The sequence below is a fragment of the Pinus tabuliformis genome, chromosome 7 (genome assembly GCF_031772625.1).
Source record: "Pinus tabuliformis cultivar Carrire ecotype Pingquan chromosome 7, CPIR1, whole genome shotgun sequence".
Lineage (NCBI taxonomy): Eukaryota > Viridiplantae > Streptophyta > Pinopsida > Pinales > Pinaceae > Pinus > Pinus tabuliformis.
Genome location: NC_142293.1, coordinates 310,474,132 through 310,488,849, shown reverse-complemented (window position 1 = coordinate 310,488,849; position 14,718 = coordinate 310,474,132). Strand labels below are relative to the sequence as shown.

General features: G+C 41.3%; 1 protein-coding gene across 3 annotated transcripts in view; it reads left to right on the top strand.

Annotated features, from left to right (window-relative positions):
* The window catches only part of LOC149247113 (protein SEMI-ROLLED LEAF 2-like), a 336,900-nt gene that overhangs the window by 321,783 nt on the left and 399 nt on the right, over nt 1–14,718 (top strand). For all 3 annotated transcript variants that reach the window (XM_089458129.1, XM_089458131.1, XM_089458130.1), the window contains exon 19: nt 14,280–14,507. In XM_089458129.1, coding sequence (XP_089314255.1) covers nt 14,280–14,507 — 228 coding nt within the window. The remainder of the gene's footprint in view (nt 1–14,279; nt 14,508–14,718) is intronic.

Sequence of the window (14,718 nt, the reverse complement as noted above, 5' to 3'; positions counted from 1 at the left end):
ACGTTTCCTGGCAACATAGTGTAAAATACTAAAATATGCTTACAAACAGAAATGGAAATAAACTAGCTAGGGCAATGGTAGCTTATCTCTAAGAAGAGATGTGGTGGCTACATGCTTCTGAACTGTGTTACAATGAGGCTCGAAGGTCTATTTATTATTGAGAAACAATGGAAAACCCTTAACATCCCAAAACCTAACCCTAGAAGATGAAACGCCAAATTGTGGGCCTCGTTTTGGGTAAGTTGGTACATCAACTTCCCGGGGTTGTAACTTTGGCACCCGATCTCCGTTTGACGCGTACAATAGCTCATTAGAAAGACCTATTCGAGCACTCAACTTTGGGAAGAGAAACATGGTCCTTGGAGCCATGTTGCTTCCAGATTTCCCAAAAAACATCATTTAGGGCCTCAAAGCGACTCCGGAAGTTCAGGACCCGAAAAATTGCTAAAAATAGTGAATTGTGCTACAAATAAGGAAATTAAAAAGTTGAAAGAGAGTGTTGTGGGGGTCCAAGTGGGATAGGTGGGTGGCCACCAACATCCACTTGGATTATTCCTGCCCCCCTAGGAAGCAATGGTCCCCATTGCGTTGAGTTCCTCCATCTGCTGAACTTGGTCCTTGGTGAGCTGTTCTGCAATCTCTGATGTGTCCAACAATGATGGGAAGCATAGTAGAGGGCGGTCCACATTAAACACTTAGTGCAAGCGAAGGAATGGGGGAATGTTGTGCTCCAAAGCATTGTTTCCCATAGCCTTGTTAATGGTGGAAGGCCCATGTTAGAGTGGTCTGAGCTTCTGATGGGTTTTGGTAAGGTGTTCTTTCTGCAGATGCAACCAGACTTTTTTTCCCACCTGAAGCTTGTGTGGTACCCCTATGGGTGAGGAGAAGTTGTTCCTATGTTCTGTCATGACCGTATCCCTTTGCTGCTGCTGCTGCGTGGAAGAACCCTTTGCGGGGGTCATGGATGTGGTGACGATCTTCCCCTTACTTTGGGAGCAAACTAGATAGAAAATGAATTTCCTAGTTTGGGAGATGAGCTTGCTACCTTTCTTGGCAGTGATCAAAGAGGTGGTGGTTGGTGGGGCTACCTCAGGTATCCTGTATAATGAATTACACAAAGAAATAATGACAGCACGAGGCCTTGAGCATGTCGCCTCCACAAGTATGGTTGGCCTAATAGTACATCACAAACATCCAGAGGTGTAACATCACACAATACCTCGTCTGTGAAGGGTTTGGTGTTGTACGGAAGGCGGCACTACTGGCGAACTCGGAGATCCCGTCCTTGGTGAAGCCACCCGATACTGTACGTCTACGGGTGTGGTGTAGTCGGTAGGCCCAACCACTTCACGACCTCTGCTGAAATGAGGTTCTTTGGCTCCCACTCTCAACAATGAATTGCAGTGGCGAACCTTTCACCCACATCTGTGAGTGGAAAAGGCGTTCCCCCTCCTCTGGATCTCCGGGCTCATTCTTCTGGATCTTGGCGATGGCAGTAGTGACGTTGGGCTCCGCATCAATGATCTACTTTCCTTTGCCATTCCCCTTGTCGGGTTCTGACTTAGGGTCGAAACATGCATCTGATTCAGAAGCCTTCAACTCGGCCACCAACGATTGCTTGATCCGACACTCGTGTTATGAGTGGGACTCTTGTGGAACTCACATCACTTCCCTGTGTCCTTCTTCAACTTCGTGGTGTTGTTCTTTTCTTGCGTCTTTGACAGGTTGTCTTGGGTCACCCCGCCTTGGCTTTGTCCTTTGGTCTTCGGATTTGCAGATCCAAAGTCTTGCTTCTTTTCTTTCAACTTCTACTCGATTTTAACAGCGTATCGGTACACTATGCCAAGCGAGGAGATGTTCAGGGACTCCCTCTCTTCTTGGATGTATTTGTGTAGGAAGCTGCGGTATTTGAGTACCAGATGCAGCTCAAAATATTTGATACCCAACTCTGTGCGAAGGTTATGAAAAATGTTTGTGAACTCCAGCACATCTTGGTCCCGTCCATGCCGCAGCGTGGTCCACTTTATGTATTTGTCCTCATAGCTTTTCACAGGGTAGTACTGCTCCTTGATGGCATCCCGGAAGGAATTCCAAGTGGGTACGGCTGAGAACAGTGAGTCCGTACTTTCATCCTTCTGCGCACAGTAGGTTTCCCACCAGTTCTGGGGGTTGCTTTGAGAAGAGTGAAAACAATCTTTTCCCGACTCAAAAATTCATGAACAGAAAAATAACCCTCTAGCAGATTTAACCATTTATCTACGGCATCTACATCTATATGACCCTCAAATATGGGGATTTTTTAACATGTACCTTAAACGGTGTTCCGTTTACAGAGTAGTTGTTGGAAGTCGATGCGTCACCTCTGGGTAGCCGCTGAAGGATCTGGGCAAAGTTGTCCATCATCGCGTGCCTTTCTCACTCAAGGGCTTCTTTGAGCAAGATTTTGATAGGATCTCCTGCCCCCTCGTCTTTCTTTTCATCTGCCATGGGAGGCCGTCATGATTTGCGAGGCTGATCTTGCAAAGGTTTGACCAGTTCAAGCCCTAACTCCTTATATCCTGACCTCGTTGGGGACATGCAAAGAAAATTAGAGAAAAAGTAGATCGCTCTGATACTACTGATCCGGATTTAAATAGGAACGCAACAAATTACATAAATAACCATAAACACAGAGATGCAGCAGAAATAATACTTCATTTCATTAATGTAAAATACTGAAATATGCTTACAAACAGAAATGGAAATAAACCAGCTAGGGCGATGGTAGATTATCTCTAAGAAGAGATGTGGCGGCTACATGCCTCTGAACTGTGTTACAATGAGGCTTGAAGGCCTATTTATTGTTGAGAAACAATGGAAAACCCTTAACATTCGAAAACCTAACCCTAGAAGATGAAACGCCAAATTGTGGGCCCCGTTTTGGGTAAGTTGGTACATCAACTTTTCGGGGTCGTAACTTTGGCACCTAATCTCCGTTTGACGCGTACAATAGTTCATTAGAAAGATCTATCCAAGCACTACAACTATGGGAAGAGCAACATGGGTCCATGGTCCATAACATGGACCCATGTTGCTCTCAGATTTCCCAAAAAACATCGTTTAGGGCCTCAAAACGGCTCCGGATGTTCAGGACCCGAAAAATTGGTAAAAATAATAAATTGTGCTACAAATAAGGAAACTAAAAAGCTGAAAGAGACAATTGTGGGGGTCCAAGTGGGATAGGTGGGTGGCCACCAACATCCACCTAGATCATACCCACCAACTACTACGCAACTCTGATGTACATTGCATCTGTGCTGCTGTTGACCCTGCCAACACTACATCTGCACTGCAACTCCCTCTCATCTGTTGTTGTTGCAACTGCAACATCTAAAATACCCTGTCCCTACTACTGAAATGGGTTCTCCACCATACCCATCTGTTCTCTAAAATAGAAGAACTTAGCTCTCCCTAGAGATTTCGTGAGTACATCTGCAACCTTCTCTTCTGTGGGAACGTACTATAGCTAGACTACTCCTCACTGTACACAATCTCTAATGAAGTGACGTCGAATATCGATGTGCTTCGACTTGTCATGAAACACTGGATTCTTAGAGAGCTTTATGCAACTCTGATTATCACAATAGACACTGGTCGCCTCCATCCTTTGCCTGAACAAGCTTACTAGCAGCTTCCGAAGCCATATAACTTCACACATAGCTGTGCTGGCTGCCATATACTCTGCTTCTGCAGAGCTTAGTGCTACTGACTTCTTCTTCCTGCTACACCAAGAAACTATCCCTGATCCACCACTGAAGCAGTACTCTAAGTTACTTTTTTGTCCATTGAAATGCCTTCCCAATCTACATATGTATACCCACAAAGTCTGTGTCATACTCTCGAGTATATTTCAACCCATACTTGACTGTGCCGTGAATGTACCTCAGAGTACGCCTCGCTATTGCCCAATGTACCTTTTTTGGTTCCACAATGAACTGACTAAGGGTATTGACTGTGAAGCAAATATTTGGCCTAATGTTGACCAGATACATGAGAGACCCAATGAGTTGTCTATACAAGGCGGGGTCAACATCCTTGTCATTTGACGCATCTATCTTCTTCCGGTTGGTAATCATGGGTGTAGACATGGCTCTACAATCCTGCATTTTGAGCCTCTTTAGAATATCTGTAGCATATCTTCCTTGCCTAAGGAAGATCTCCCCATCCTTCTGCCACACCTCCAATCCTAGGAAATAGTGCATCAACCCAAAATCCTTCATGTCAAATTCTATTGCCAGGTTCCTCTTACAATCCTCTATGAGCCCTGATGATCCTGTCAAGAATAGGTCATCCACATACAAAACTAGAATGTGGGGCTCATCCTCTACCATCAAATAGTAAAGGTTGGGATCTGCGTCACTCTTCACGAACCCCATCTGCTGCAAGTAGGTTTCAATTCTACCATACCATACCTTGGGAGCCTGCTTGAGCCCATATAGAGGCTTCTTCAATTTGTACACGTGTGTGCCTCTCTTGAGTCTCAAATCCCTTTGGTTGTTTTATGTACACTTCCTCCTATATCAGTCCGTTCAAGAAGGTTGTCTTGACGTCCATCTGGTGAATCTGCCATCCCATATGAGCTGCTAGAGATATAACTGACCGAATAGAAGTGTATTTAGCAACTAGGGCGAAGGTTTCCTCATAATCTATCCCTTCCTTTTGTGCATACCCCTTTACCACAAACCTAACCTTGTATTTTTCCACTCTGTCGTATGTCACATATTTGACCTTATAGATCCACCTTGAACCTACAATTGATCTGTCTTCTGTCCTGGGCACTACCTCCCAAACATCTTTTGTCATGATAGAGCTATGCTCTTCTACCATGGCATCTATCCACACTTGATGCTATGCAACCTCCTTGAAAGCTGGAAGGTTCTGCAACCTGAGCTACCAATGCTTGGTACATGTCAGGCTATATGCGTTGTCTCTTGCTCGTCCTAGGAGTTCTAATAAATTCCTCTGCATCTCTTAATGTCTGACGAACCTCTCTGCTGGCTCGACCACTAGTCGTGGGAGGTTCTACTAGCTCCTCATCCTATCTGTATTGCTCCATCTATTGAGAACTCTCCAGATTTCCTGCACCTAAGGAAATATTGGTATTGGTCACAGTACTCAACCCTTGTGACTGTCCCCCTGCTTGTCCCACTGGCTGCCCCCCGTTGTTGCTCCCGTTGCTAGACTAAAGGAGCTTTTGCTGGCTGATTTTGATCACCTGCAGGCATCTCACGAGACCTCCTGAAAGCTCGGTCCTCCATGAACTTCACATCTCGCCTTACTACTATCTTCCTACTGCTAGGAATGTAGATTCTGAATGCCTTTGAGGTTTCGTTGTACCCAATGAAAAATCCCTTCTTTGCGATCTGATCTAGTTTGGTCCTTTTATCATCTGGCATGTGACAATAAGCAATGCTGCCAAAAATTCTGAGGTGGTTGACTTCTGGCTTCTTCCCTGTGAAGACTCCTTCTAGCGTTTTCTTCCCCAATTCTCTATGAGGAGTCCTATTCTGAATATATATTTTCGTGTTACATGCTTCTGCCCACAGAAATTTGGGTAGATCCTGGTCATATAACATAGCCTTTGCAACTCCAACAATGGTTCTGTTTTTCCGCTCCGCTACACCATTCTGTTGTGGATTATATGGAGTTGTCCATTCTCTCTTGATGCCTTCCTTTGCACAGAAATCTGTGAAGTCTTTATCAATATATTCTCCACCATTATCTGAGCAAAGCATTTTTTCTTACTTGTCGCATTCTCCAGGAGAGCTTTAAACTCTCTAAACCGATCAAAGACCTCATCCTTGGTCTTCAAGAAGTAGATCCAGGTTTTCTTGGAATGATCATCAATAAAGGTGACGAAATATTCAGCATCGTTGAGAGCTCTAGTGGACATCGGGCCACAAATATCTGAGTATATAAGTCCTAACACGCCATCAACTCTGCTGTCACTTCTTGGAAATGTTTCCTTAGCATACTTCCCAAGTACGCACCCTCTGCACACATCATCGTGTTCAATTCCAAGTTCAGGAACCTTTGTTATGGTTTCTTTCAGCATCCTGAGTGCTCCATGGTGTAGATGTCCCATTCTCTTGTGCCATAATTCATTCAGCTCCTTCCCACTGCTACTATTACTCACTATCAATGCCATTGGAGAATCAATTTGTAACTAGTACAATCTGTTGCTTCGAACTCCAATCTGTCTTACCTTTTTCTAGCTCAGGTGTTTGACATACACTTTCTTCCCCATAAAGTGAATATCATATCCGTTATCCTGTAACTGGGATACTGAAATCGAGTTCATACCCAATCTTGGTACATGCAATACATCTGAAGCACCGGTGCTTGCTTCTGACTCCCCCTGAAAATCGATGGTACATTTCGTTGTATTTCCCATAGTAATCTAGAAATCCATCTGCTCCTCTTTGTAGCTAAAGAAATATTCTCTAACCCCAGTGATGTGAGTTGAAGCTCCACTGTCTATATACCAAACTCCCTGTGAAGTTGATCCTGCTAAGCAAGCAAATTCGTCTTTCAATCTGGAAGACAAATCTGAAGTCTCCTTAATGTTACTTTTTTCCATGGCTATACTTGAACAAATTGAGTGTGTTATTCCTCTTTTTCTCCTGACACAAATTTTTCTCTACAGCCTACAACAAAAACTCTCTGCGTCCAACTAGGATTCTTCTCAACGAAAATCTGAGTTGCAACTACTCCCTCTCACTGCCAAAATTACTAATCTGAGCAATTTGATTTTGCTGCCTCCTTTCCACTGAAAAATCGAATTGTTGCCCCAACAACTCGAATTGCCTGTTCTAGGCTCTATGCAGTTTCTCTGGGAATTTCGATCTGCTGCTCCCTTTGAACAACGAAATTCCTTTCTCTGCTTCTAACCTTCTCGGCTGATCAATTAAGCTTTGATACCATGTGAAATTCTATCTATTGCAGCTACTATAAATTACTCTTCTAACTCAAAAAAAATAAAATTATGCAATTTATTTGCTATAGAAAATAACGAATAAAATCACTGCTGCGATTTTCACCATAAACACTGTGGAAAATAAAATATTGGAAACTGAGAAATTCTAGCACAATAAATTTGACACAATTATTTTTGGACAATTGTCCTCTGAAAAACCCAACTTGGGAAAACCAGTGCATCAACTGAGGGTTTTATTATTAATGTTCAGCAACAATTCTAAGTACAATAATTTAGATGCCTAGCTGGCAATCTAATCTGAAGACAATGACTCAATTGACTTATTGACTTAATTACAAACCCTATAAGCGCTCAATGGTTTCTTGACCTATAAAAATAACCTTGAGCATGAAACCCGTGCATCAAGAATGACAATAATAAATTTCATTTTCCTTTTATATCAAATACATAAAATCATGATTACATATGTCATTATGAAGACTGAAACTAGTTACATATTTCAACAAATTGCAAGTGCAAGATTTAAATTTTAAATATCATATAGAGGAAATGAGTAGAACATTAAATGTTGTAAGTACAAGTATTTTAATGAGAAAAGTTATTGTAACCACAGATGCACTTAGTGTAATCATGGATTAAATTGGAAAGCCAAACCTTTTGAAATGAATAAAATATTAATGGACAGTACAAGAGTAAGACGAGGTAAGGAATAATAATAGAATTAAAAACTAACCGAGCTCTTTTCGTTAGAGATACAAAAACGAATAGAGTTCCAATATTATGACTAGGAGATAAAGGACAACGACTCTGAAGAGGCGACAACTCGTTGAAATCAAGAAACTAATACAAATTTTTAAATAGGAACTAAACCAATAAATCCCCATTGATTTAGTAATTCAATCCATATAAGGCATTCAAACGGGTTGGAAACAAAAGAAACCCTGAGGAATGAACCAAGACATGCACGTGGTCATCCACAAGGCATTTGGGTGAAATAAAAATTTCCAACTTGGAAATTAGACCCCATTTAGTGTTTAAAGTTGCCAGAAAATACAAAACTTAATTTTGTTGCACTAAAACGAATTTCAAGAAATGTACTTGTCATGATAGCCTCAAGGAAAATAGGTTAACTGAAACAAAGATTCTAAGAGTAGCACGTAAGAAAAAAAAACAAATTGAGGAAGGTTTTATAATATTACCTTGAGGAGTCGCCCATAGGGCCTCCTCCGAAATCTAACAGGGATATTCCACGAAGGTAAGTTAAACTTGTGCTATTTGTTGTAAAAAGAAAACCCAGTAAAATACATTGATAAACCAAAGTTGCAATGACGCCACACTCCAGATAGAACCCTAAAGAAATGGAATAAAGTCATGAAAAAAAAGTAATTTTCATAAACATTACAACTAATTATAACTTTCCTTGGAACCCCATAATGGTTAACATTTACCACTCGTAACTGAGGATTTTTGGAAATACCGAAATTACTTACATACTTTAGAAATATATATATGTTGGCGTTGGCAACAAAGAGAGTTTGTACTTTTGTTCCAGGTGAAGTCAATATAGGAAATCACCACTGCTAGAAGAACCAAAGTATTCCTGTACTTGATGAGGCAACATAAAGATTTAGAGGAAGTCCTCTCAATTCACAGTACTAGAATAACGAAAGAATTGAAAACAAGAACTAGAAAATTTGTACCTGGGAAGATTGCAAATTTTGAAGCTCCTCTAAAATTAACCTGGTAGATAGAAAGAAAACCCAATACTTTAATAATGAGTCCAACGAGAAACTGCAAAAATATACAAAAGGATGAGAAATTTTACACCGGAAAAAAAATGATAATAACATTGGGTACAGAGTAACGCCTTAATTTAATAGTGAAAATGATAAAGGGGAATGATGAGAGACTTAGGGTAGTTGCTATGATACAATTGTAGAAAAAATTGAGTGGAAACCCTTAAAGCAAGACCAAAAGGCTTAGCGCTATGGTCCCAAGGGAGGAACAGATGAACATAGAGGAAAAAGAGCGAAGGATAGGGTTACTCAGTTGACAACCCTAACTATCTTGTGCTGTCAGATGTCATTGCTAAATCGTAGCCATTGAATGTGCATTCACCAGAGGCCATGTGAAATTCACCCGAGGCCATGTGAAGTTCACATGGTTAGTTTGGTGTGGTGTTTATCCCAGAGTACCAAGTGTAAAGTAAAAGCTAAATGGGATACAAACCATATTCATTAAAATAAAAACAAATGCCTCAACCTATGTAGAACTCTAATAATCATCACCTAACGTATGTTGAATACATATACCATGGAGATACATATATATAGGGGTCTGGCACCCTATAATGTGGATATTGGAGTTATGACAAAAATCGATGCATGGTTGGAAATCATTCCTACATATAGTTAATATATGTAGATAACATAAGATAATTATATTTATGTCCAACTAATGACCACAAAGTAGGTCAAAGGGACTATAGAGTACACTGATGTCCATACAAAGTGGGAGAAGCAAACGGTCTCTTAAAAAAGATACAATGCATGAAGTAAATCAACATCTGGCCCCAGCGGAGAAGATCCAGGAGCTAATAAGTCTGGGGATCAGAACCATCTCTCCTAACATTCGAGGCTGAATGAAGAACACTGAAGAAACTTAGCAAAGTCTACTAGCCCGATGAAGAGCCGGTGGAAAGTGCAGATTGTCCACTAAATCATTTCTTGGGGGGTTTGCGTGCTGCTGATGTTTCGAGGACCTAGTCTGTCTCCCAGGAACATATTTGAAATGGATTTGCTGCTGAGATATCTCGTGTGGCGAGGTGAGGTCCCATAGATCCTCACTGATCTAGAGTCTAGATACATACTGGTATTAATTGGTCTCTTGGTGCCCCTGTCTGAAGGTAGTACCCTGAAAAATGTCATGATCCTCTGTGTGAGGTCTGGTCTGATGGGAGGCTGAAGAATATGCACTCGGAACCTAAGAGCCTCCTGCATATATAGGGTTAAACATCTCTGATCGGGATACCTGAAAAAGTCAGCGAGGGTCCGAGAATCTCTAAACAAGCAATGAAATATTGCTTTGATCTCGTAGTAAACAAGCCATCCAAGAATGAAGTGCACCTCGGTCTCCACTTCTTGTAAATGACATACCTGGCAGATTCTGTTTGGTCTATCCACCTTGTGTCCCTCTCTACTCGAAGTCTATCAGAACCTACTCTGAAGTAGCCTAGAGGAATGCGAAGAGCATGCATCTAGTGGTGAAACGTATACTGGGGTCGAACAATGAGCCTATCTCTCAACTCCAACAAATGCTCCGCGTAGAAGGCCATCTTTGGGCGCAACCCTCTTGGAGGATTGACCCAGGTGACCTAGATGAACTGCTTGTAGATGTCCTCCCTGACGATCTTGTTTAACTCTTTTCTAGTAGGTAAAAGGTGATGAGGAGCATCTAAGCAATATTGGAAAGGAGGGAGACAATCCAACTGAATTCTCACTGACTCTAAGAGATCTGAAACTCTTGTAAATCGACATCTGGCTCGGCCTGAGGGAGTAGAACGAGCAATAGTCTCAAAAGAGCAATATGCCAACTAAAGATATCAGTCCCTACTCTTTATCAAGTCTGCAAAGCCCTGAACACGATGCAAGAATGAAACCAATCTGAAGACTGTCTCAAGCCGAAAGGGCTGAGCTCCAAACTCTGCAAGGATGATGTGCTGCGGTACTGTCAGTTTGCATCTAATGATGCGACGGAGAAGAAGAATTTGGACTCTCAGTTGAAGCCCAATCTGACTCAAGTAAAGAAGGTCCCCAAATCTCTGAGCCATATAGAACAGTTGGACGGATCAAGGTGTCCTTGAGGCTTATCTTGGACGAGATGTCCTGGAAGTGATATTGAAAGCACTATCTTTTGAGAAGGGCTAAGGATCCATACCCTTTGTTGATCCGAGGTTGAAGTGTTGGTCGCAAACTGAAGCGGGGCCCTGAGAATTGCACCCCCAAGTAAGTATACATGTTGGTGATCTCAATCTCCTCCCCTCTGAATAGGAAGTGAAGGTCTAAGGTTTTCTTCACCCCATTGAAGATCATAACCTTGGTTTTACCCTGGTTGACCGTCAATTGTCAATGATCACAAAGCAGAGCTAAGGCATCCAACTGCCTCTGTAATCCTTTTGGAGATGAGGAGAGGAGGACCAAGTCGTCAACAAATAGTAGAATAGATATCAGACCCTAGTGAAGAAGGCAACCGTTAGTGTCTTGGATATGCTCGTGTAGAAATGCCTCCAACTCATCAATATAGATCCCAAACAGGGTAGGGGACAATGTACAACCCTGTTTAACCCTAATAGTGCTTCAAATGAAATCATACATCCCATGAGTCGTGTGAAGACGACCAAGAACAAACTCATATAGGTGCATAATAGCAGTCAATAGGGTTGCAGAGATGCCAATATCTCTGAGTCTCTAGGGCAAGGCTTCCCTCAAAACAGAGTCAAAAGCTTTCCAAAAATCTACGAAACAACAATAAACTTTCGAAGAGCGGTGTCGTGCCTCCCCAATCACGACACAAAGGGTGAAGATGTGGTCAATAGTCTGATAAGCTGGTCGAAAACCTGCTTGTCCCCTAGCTCTGAGTTGTCTCTACTCAAGGTCATTGGAGTACTTCCTATGTAGAACAGTAGCATACAACTTCGAGAACATGTGGCCCACCATGACTTTTCTATAGTTATTGAGATTTGAGCTAGAACCTGATTTGTGGATTGGATGGATGATGTGGTGTGACCGTGTCGGTGGGAAACCTTCATGGACTACATTGTTGAAGAGATCAACCAAGTAGCTAACCAAAGCATGGAAACCATGCTTAAAGAACTCTGCTTGGTAGCCTTCCTCATCGGCTGCTTTGTTGTTGTTCATCACCCAAATGGCCTCTCTAATATCTTTGTCCAAGAACAGGTAATAGGAACAGGGTGGGGATGTAACATGAATTTGGGCATGCCCAGGAATATTATAAATGTTGGAAGTGTGAGAGAACATGGATGTAGGGTCGAGGTCAAGTGGAAGAGGGGAGCGTCAAGGAAGGATGGTACGCTAGAATTGTTTAGGGGAGTGGGCAAGGAGAGCAGAAAGTTCTCATCTTATATGAGAGACAAAGAGTCATTTCTTATGACGAAGGAGACAATGATAAGAAGCTTTGAGGTCGGAGTAGAAGGATTGAGAGTGGGTGAAAGCATATTGAAGTTCTCGATGTAGAGTCTTACATTCATCATCGTACAACTTGTTCATGGGGCGAGATCCAACTTTAGGTGAGATGGAAGTGGAATGAGTGGGGTGGGGGGAGGGGGGATTTGAGTGTTGCTTCTCAAATGGCAGATGAAAGATAGGTGTATTTAGTGGAAGCAGAATCAAGCAAGGAGAAATGGGTCTCTGATGGGAGCATCTTGCGTAGGGTAGAGGAGAAGATGTTAGGGTCTTCTTCGTCAAATCGGAAGGTAGTTTAGGGTGGACCCTGAGGGGAGCGATGGGGTGGAAGGGGAGGGTCAAACCAGAGAGAGAAGGAAAGAAGTGCATGATCGACAAGTGGGATGGGGGAGACCAAGAAATGGAAAATAAAAGAGAGCAAGTTATGGCTAGCGAGGACATAATCAACTACACTTGCCACCCCACCATATGGTCGGCATGTGAAAAAGCGAGAGTCTGGGAAACAGGGGAACCATTTAGAATCAACAAGTCTTGCAATACCCCCAACTGCAATAGATGCTTACCATAAAATGTAATGGGCCTCAAAGCATCATCTGACATCCGGTGAAGCCCTAGTGAATCTAGGTCTATCCTCAAAGTTGACCAGGTTAAACAGGGATGGTTTTGGGGCACATGGTATTGTGCACCCATAGTATTCTGCCCGTGGTATTATATGTAATGGAGCTTATAAAAGGCTGGAAGGACTTCATTGTAATGCAAGACCTGGAGGTGAGCGGTGAAGGTTCACTTGGTCGGATTGGCTAGGGTTTTGGCCAATGCTAATAAGATCTTATTAAGTTGGGTTTTTCCCTGGATTTGGGGTTTTCCCGGATAAACATTTGTGTTTATGTGTTTATGGTTGTTGCTGGTTATTTTTTTATTTATTCCTCTCAGTAATTCTCAATAATTATTTATGTTATGCAGTACATTTTTTAACATATAAAGGGGTCCCCATTTGAGCCATTATGGATGGAAAATGGTGAAGAAGCTAGAGTTAAATAAAATTAAAACCATATTTGTGATGGTTGAGAAAAGAATTACTAAAAGGAATGTGAATCAAAATGTACAATTAATTTTATTAGATATATAAACTTGGGTGTCACTTTTAATGATAAGTGCACCGAAATTCTAGGCCAAAGGGTCAGTAGTTTGATAGGTAAAAAAAATAATTATAAGAATTAAATATAGCTCTAGTGCTATAGTTATGAATGAAAAGAATGGAAATCACATGGGACATTAAAAGATATTAATTGAGTGATAATTGTCACACAGGTCTCTAAGAGACCAATGGGTCTATAAACAAGAACAAAGAGTCTTGTTAATTGAAAAGGACAGAGACCAAGCTTTCTCTTACAATTAGATGAGCAAGCAAACTTATTACATTCAAAGAAGAAAGAAATAACATCACTCCTTCATAGAAAAGGACCAAAATGGATATGTCTAGATGAAATAAAGAAAATCCCAAGATACCGAGAACCTATGATATTCTTGAAGTCATCAAAGAAAACACACTGAAATAAATGTATTAATGATTGAAGAAAAGAGATATGATATCACTGAGATGTGTTTATAACAGGACAAAACAAATGGTATGTGGATTAGGTATGTTACAATTGCCATACAGCAATCACCTAATCCTGCATTTTATTGGGAACACAGCAATCATCCATTCCTGCATTTTATTGGGAACAATGATTCGTTGATCAGTATGGGGATATTGTGAATTTTCTTTTAACCAAGTATTTGTAGACAGATGGCTAATTGACATACAGCAATTGCCCAGTCCTGTATTTTATTGGAAAAACTGGTTCTTCCATCGATATGGGATAATGTGAATTTTTTTCCTTAACTTATATATAATTAATCAAAGCTCTGTCGGTTCATATAGGATTTATTGTTTAGCTCTGAATAGTTCTATGCATAGGACATATGTTCTTCCAGTACACCTCTTGTATCGTTGTACTTTAATCATAAATATATACTTCAATTCTTTGACAATGCTCTATGAGAATGTCCCTGCTTCAATTACTTCTACAGAGCAATGAATAATTTTCTTTTGTCAGGCTCTTGAAGCGGCAGGACATGTTGCGAGTGCTGCTGTCTCAACATCACCACTTCCTTTCAGTGCAATGGCTAGCCAATGTGAGGCTTTTGGTTCCAGCACAAGAAGAAAACTATCTGTCTGGATGAATGAAGAAACAAATTCGGATACTTTATTGTTGACATTACCAGCCAATGAAGAGTCAGAAAGGACATTTGTACCCCAGAACTTCGGGGAAAATGAGGGGAAGGTGAGGCTACAGTATCTTAATTTTTGAGTAGTTGTAACTTGTTGATTTTATTGCTCTCGCTTTATCTATCCCTTCGGCCATACACCGGCACACTCTTATATGCATGGGACAACACAACAAATCAAATTCAGATTTTAATTGAGAGCATACTATTCAATTAAGAAGAAATAAAACACTTTGATACTGCAAATTGTATGTTAGAAAAAGGGCA